This window comes from Perna viridis, chromosome 8 (assembly GCF_037379345.1).
Source record: "Perna viridis isolate PV_CMFRI_1.1 ecotype Kerala chromosome 8, ASM3737934v1, whole genome shotgun sequence".
NCBI classification, from domain to species: Eukaryota; Metazoa; Mollusca; class Bivalvia; order Mytilida; family Mytilidae; genus Perna; species Perna viridis.
In genome coordinates, this window is record NC_142452.1 from 16231676 (window position 1) to 16238266 (window position 6591).

At 35.2% G+C, this 6591-nt stretch overlaps 1 protein-coding gene across 1 annotated transcript; it reads right to left on the minus strand.

The window, feature by feature from the left end:
• Nucleotides 1-2507: 2507 nt before the first annotated feature.
• On the minus strand, nucleotides 2508-6543 carry LOC148609518 (uncharacterized). Its single transcript, XM_088540537.1, has 3 exons — nucleotides 5982-6543; nucleotides 3541-3678; nucleotides 2508-3288 (listed from the first exon to the last, which is right to left on the minus strand). Exons 1-3 carry the CDS (start codon nucleotides 6202-6204, stop codon nucleotides 3095-3097), a joined length of 555 nt encoding a protein of 184 aa, XP_088396663.1. The 5' UTR covers nucleotides 6205-6543; the 3' UTR covers nucleotides 2508-3094.
• Nucleotides 6544-6591: the final 48 nt, after the last annotated feature.

The window sequence follows — 6591 nt, forward strand, 5'->3', positions numbered from 1 at the left end:
TCTAGATAGTTGTGGGGAGCATCTAGATGCTTCTGAGAATTATCTAAGTAGTTGTAGGGAGCTGGATGCTTCTGCAAAGTTTCCAGATGCCTGTGAGAAGTATCTAGATGCTTGTGAGATGTATTTTCAGAACGACCAAATATGTCAAGAACTGATTGAGAACAAATAGCCGAAAGGACCTCACCTTACCAGTAGAGCGAACATGATCTTAGCACAGAGTTTTGTGTATACGAGAGTAACTCCTTTTAATAATTCATTAGTTAAAATTACATTATTTGATTCAAAGTGTTTATCTAGATGTAATTAGTACAATCTGAGTGATGTCAATTAAATCATAATGCCTTATGCGCATGACTTATAAGGACACTTTCATTTTTTCGACCAGATTTTTCTTATGTTTGATTTTGCAGCAAATATGAAAATTTACCTTTTTGGACCACTTTACAGAAGTCTTACCCCTACCAATGTTTGTCAGAACATAACTGTTCAGGCAAAAGACCACCTGAAATATTGCACAAAGCATGTCTAACCATAATATAGAACAACACTCCTAAACTAATGTAAAAATCAATAGCAGATAATTTGATCGTGAAAAACAGAGCATTGCATCCCTCATTTGAGGTAGACATTCAGAATACCAAAACATTGACATGTTGACAAATCTTAATCTGAATACCCTACAAATGAGAACAACTGTAACTTTATACACTTAACGTAAAATCATAAAGTGAATCAATAACATGATTCCAGTGATGAAAAATGTCATTGTGTGTGTAACCCCTCCCCCTTTTGTACGCAGCTGGTTTTTAGAGCGTAAGTAATACTTCTGCAGGCGCAATAATCCTAAATTTAACCTGCACGCAGGATTCACTGTGTAAAGTTTAAACATTTAAGTTGGAGACGCTGTCATTTTTGTCCATTAATGTTTGAAGTCTTTCTTAAAACTGCATCTTATCTTCTTCTTCACTGTCATTTGTTGGGGCATAGCACTGTATGATGTTCATGTTGAACTTTTTCTCTTTCGTTTTGAAAACTGCCTTTATTATCCGTGGTCCATGCGGTTCCTATCCTATCAGAGCTCTCTGCGCTTCTTTGTCTGCAAAAAGGCCACACCTCGTGTATGTGGGCTGTTCTCCGCTTCATGACCAAAGTAAAGTAACATGTCCCCTGTACTTAAACGTTTCTGTCCTGATTGTATCCATCTCGTTTCACATATTCCAAGCAGGGTTAGGTTGTTAGCATGCATCTCTGCTGCTACTTGGGAACACTTCCCCACTTCATTCATGGTTTCATGTTCCCAAGTCGGTTGCTCTGGTTGTAGTAAGAATAATCGGCTTTTTAGGCGTCATAGGTCTTCTATAAGAAGGAACTTCCAAGAGCTGAGTTTACTGGTAAATTTCTTGTCGGTGTTTCTGTAGCTGCCTCTGTTTTTGCAGGGTGGGGTAGCTGACCCCACCCCAAACCCTCCTCATTTCTCATCCGGACTTGGGACCGGCAATGGTAGAGTTTGGGTAACCCTATGTTATATTTATATTATATGAATGTTCCAACAAGGGACCATGAGTAACCCAATGTTACATGTATATTTATATGTTTTTTTTTCTTATAGAGGACCATGGGTAACCCAATGTTATATCTATATATGTATGTTCCCATAGGGGACCACGGGTAACCAGTGTTACATCTGTATGTATGTTCTTATAGGGGACAATGAGTAACCCAGTGTTATTTTATATATGTTTGTTCCTATAGGGGACCAATGGTCACCCAATGTTATATCTATATATGCATGTTCCTATCGGGGACCATGGGTAACCGAATGTTATATCTATATGTATGTTCCAATAGGGGACCATAGGTAACCCAATAATGTTATATCTATATGTTTGTTCCTATGGGGGACCATTGGTAACCCTATATTATATATATATATATATATGTTTGCTCCTACCATGGGTTGCCCAATTTTATATCTGTATGTATTTGTTCCAACAGATAGAATAAACACTGTCCTTTATAAGCTGTTTATAGCTATATCATCTACTGAGAACCTCTTAAGAATTAAAATTTCTCACTTTTATAAAAAAAAAAAAAGGATTCACTTAACAATTATATCTATGAATCGGGGTTTCGATCTAATGTATTACATTAATTAAGCAGTTAAGTATTGTAAATCCTTTATTATTATATATATTTGTGTAAGTGTGCGTGTGTGTGTGTGTGTAATTACATGTATTTAGTGATTATTTTTCGGCAAAAAAACTCCTTTTTTTCTATGCAACAAAACCACGTTTTTGGTAAAGCGAAAGTAGATATAAATAAACTCCAATATGTGTACATTAGTACGCAGTCATCTGGCACTATTTGCGGGAGATCTCTGGTCACCGTTGAGCGACAGAAATATCCTTGTGCCTCAGTGCATGCTTTTAAAGTCATAGGTTAAAATTGTATTGTTTACCGTTATGATAACATTGTCCTCTTTTATTCATCAAATTAAAACATCATGCTACAGTCTGCATTTATTTTTATTCATAACATGAAATAATGAAAAAATAGTCAAGATAACCTGTGCTACAAATTAAATTAAATTAATAAACCCTTTCTTAGTGCAGTGTCAAGTAAACTTGTGCTATTTAGACCAAGTATATTTTTGATTTCAATTTCAGATTTAAGAAATTCTAAAGCTATTTTGGTATTTTTAATTTGTGTGGGATGACCTTAAGACATGAACATTTTTTATGGATGACCTTAGTCGTCATGACTCAATAGATTATGTACAAGTAGCAGTTCACCACTAATCACGTATATTTTATTTAGATCAAATGTCAAATGTTTTAGGCTTGACATACGTAGTACCTTTGAATACTGACTGTTGATATGGTAACTGTTTCAAGTGTTTCAATTTCACTTTTAACCCTTCAATAAAATACAGGAGTAATTTAAAATCTTAATGTAATATGGGGAAAAACATAATACTTTTGATTCAAACACAATGTTCTCTCCCAATAAGAATCTTAACTTCATTCATAAAATTACATGTAAGTATTTCCATACATGTCATATTTCATAGTCCTACATGTCATTGGTAGTGGTTTTAACCATAATAATCATCTCCTTTCTTCACTGTGGCAACTGCTGTTACTACGGCAGCTGCAAACGCAAATATTCCAGCCGCTATACAAAGTCCAAACCCCGGTGCCAGAGTACCTTGTGATCCTGATGGTAGATTGGAACCCAAGTCGTTATATTTTGCTACAAATAGGAAAGCTCCAGCCCATATGAATAAACCTGAAAGGTATTGTTCAGTGTTATGTTTTATTTACAATAAGTATACATGCTTGTTATGAATAAATAACAGGAATCAACTACTTATTTGATTGTTTGTATACATGTCAACTTTGTTTAGTTCGGTCGTTTGTTACATACATGTAGTTGTATAGTCTTTTCCTTCCGATCATGTATATTTGTTTAATTTGTAAAGTATCATTCATAGAAGTAATGAAAACTTCGTTACAGAATACACGGACAAAAGAAACTTACCAGCAGCTCCTAGAGTATAGATAGCTGCCGATCGAACTGAATACTTTCTTGTTGGTAAAAATATTATATGTACTACAACGGCTATCAGGCATAGTAAGACTCCAAAGGCTTCAAACACTCTTGTCAAAAACAGCCATTCTGAAAGAAAAATAGTTGTTCAATCTTCATGATGAATACCACATACTTGAATTGAATTGATAAAATCACGTCATCGAATCATGTACATTCACGTTTTGTCGTCGTCGCCTACTCACAACTTATAAATACTATGTTCTCATTTTAAGAAACCGAAATTTTTTACTTAAGAATGTATTTTCGAAACCATTCTATAAAACTTCCGTGAAGAAAAGTTATGATACTGAAGTATGATGATGATTGGGTGTTTTTACGGTCTTGACTATCCTTACGGATCTCCCACGACCGCCCCTTACGGGGATTCTGTCAGAAAATCTCTGTCAGTAGTTGGAGGTACTAGCGGCTGGGCTGCTCTGTTGACGCTCTGACCTACTCCCAGGCCCCACGTGGGTCCGAGAGCGTTTCCCCACTCTAACTGTTTTGGAGGACGTCAACGTGTAGAGATGATACTGGAGTATTTTTTTTGTTTTTATATTGAGAAAATAGTCACGTGCTTAAATGAAACGTATTTCTTAAAGACGAACCAATTAACTTCATGGAAAAATGGGGGAGGGGCTATGATTTAAATGTTAACTTTTTTTCTCGTTACATATGGTAATTATTCTGATTTTCCAAAAAGAGAAATCTTACTATTTCTTTTTAGGTAGTACCCCAGCTAAGGATCATGCAAAATGTGATTCATGGTTGAAAAGCCTACATATTTTTATTTTTGATATTTTGTTAAAAATGTTATAGTAAACATGAATTAACATGTAGCTTTTCATATAACCTCTGTTCAAATAAAAATGTGTAGCCCTTTTTGTGGGTTTAACACATATTACAGAATTTGCATGGTTCTTAGCTACAACAATGTGATATAAATGGCCAGCCCGGAGCAAAACAATGGTGAAATTCAGTTTCCGTGGTTTATTTCTTAAATATAGTATGTGATGGTTTCGTGTAAATGCTTATTCTACGGAATGATAACAAATTTCTTATGTGCTAACTGGATGGACACATATAAATTGTATGGTGCGTATTTTCCATCAAGTTAGTTTATCTAGAAATTTTATAAAGTAAACCAACTTATTCATACTGCATCAAATCGTTATCACTTCAAACCTAAAAGTAAGGAAGTGAAAGGATAATTAATAAAATTACATTTTGCCAATAGCTACATTTTTATAATTCATTTGCGTAAACACCTTGTTACAAATATCTACACTATCAGTAACACAACCAAGCTAGCAATCTATTTTCTATGGTGGAGGAGAGTGACATTATATGAGCCAATTTATATAGCTTCCGTTAAGTGGTATTCTAAGTGTATTGTGACATAGACGGTTGATATTATATTACATTCGTGTTAAGATGTATGGCAGGCGCGTAGCTGAGGCCAAATTGAAGTGAAGGCAAAATTACGGCAGGGGGTCTGGGGGGGGGTCTTTGCCCCCCCCCCGAAGCTCCGCGGAGATAGCGTTTTAGAGCATCATTTATGCCTCTCCTGGATGTATTTTATCTAAAAAAAAAAGGGGGGGCAAAATTAAGTGCAGGCAAAAGCTTTTTTGCCTAACGGCAGCTACGCGCCTGTATGGCATGTACATTTAGTCCGACATGTAGTGGTCAGACCATGCAGCGGTTACCAGTTGAAATATAACGAGAATGGGTATAGTGAATATATCAATAAGACAACAACCCCATCGGGAGGAAAAATATGTCAGCTCAAGGCCACCATGGGTGTTCAATGAAGGACGAGGAAACACTCACACCACAGGGCGGGCTGCAGCTGACCACAAAACAATAATATACACAGGTACATAGAAATGGTTGCTTGAAGATAGCAACATAAAAGTAAACTGAAAGTGAAAACGAAGCAACAATATACATAGGACAGAAATCCCTGACTTGGGACAGTCGCAAAAATGCTGCGAGTTTAAAGTACTTAATTTGGCATGATCACAACCCCATTTTAAAATCTGGCCACTGTGGAAAAAAATATTACACAATTAAACATCACACCACGAATATGAAGCATTTTTGGTGTAAAAACTTTTTTATTACCCGTAATTTCAACAAACCATTTATCACAGTCCAAGGTGCTTATACAATATATATGACCAGTTACTACAAATACTTTCAAGAAGATGTTATACGTCGATAAATATGTAATATCCATGATAAGGAAAATAACTACGGAGATAACTTATCAAAGTTGAGGAACAAAATTGGTCACAGTTTAGTCTAGCCTAAACATCGAGAATGATTCTCCCTAAATGGTACTTTATATGAGTTCTAATCTTTTCATGAGTATCAAAAATAATACTAACCTTTCCCTCCTTCAATGACCACAGCTGCTTTGTTCTCACATTGTCCATTTGAGGAACATTCCTTTGAAAATATCATTCCATATTCCAATTTTTGTTGTGTAGTTTTAGATTCATAACTCCACCATACTGGATAGAAAAAGCCACCACACTGCACACCAATAGCTATTATAGTTAAGATAAAAGCAGCAATATCAATAGCTCGAATTGATGGTTTATTAGACATTTTTCACATTTCTACTGCATAAAAATCATATACAAAAAATGTCTTGATTTGTGTACGTCCTTGTTAGTTAACAATGTCTTATTAGCCAAACTTCCTGACAGGAAATGATCTTAAACGGATTTTTTAAAAACGCCACAAATCTCCGTATACATAATATGTTTAAAATTAACTGTATAAATATTCAGTGTACGTTAAGTAGCATCCGTTCCGAAACCTTCAAATCTGCATCTTCGACTGCTAATCCTTAAGCTTTAGATAATATTTATTATAAGGTTAAAAGTTATGAACTTTTTAAAGTTGGTAATCAACACAATAGAAATCTGTAAAAAGAGGAAGTATTTGAAATTAGTTTGTCTATCTAAAATTTAAAAGTGACGTAAAGAACGA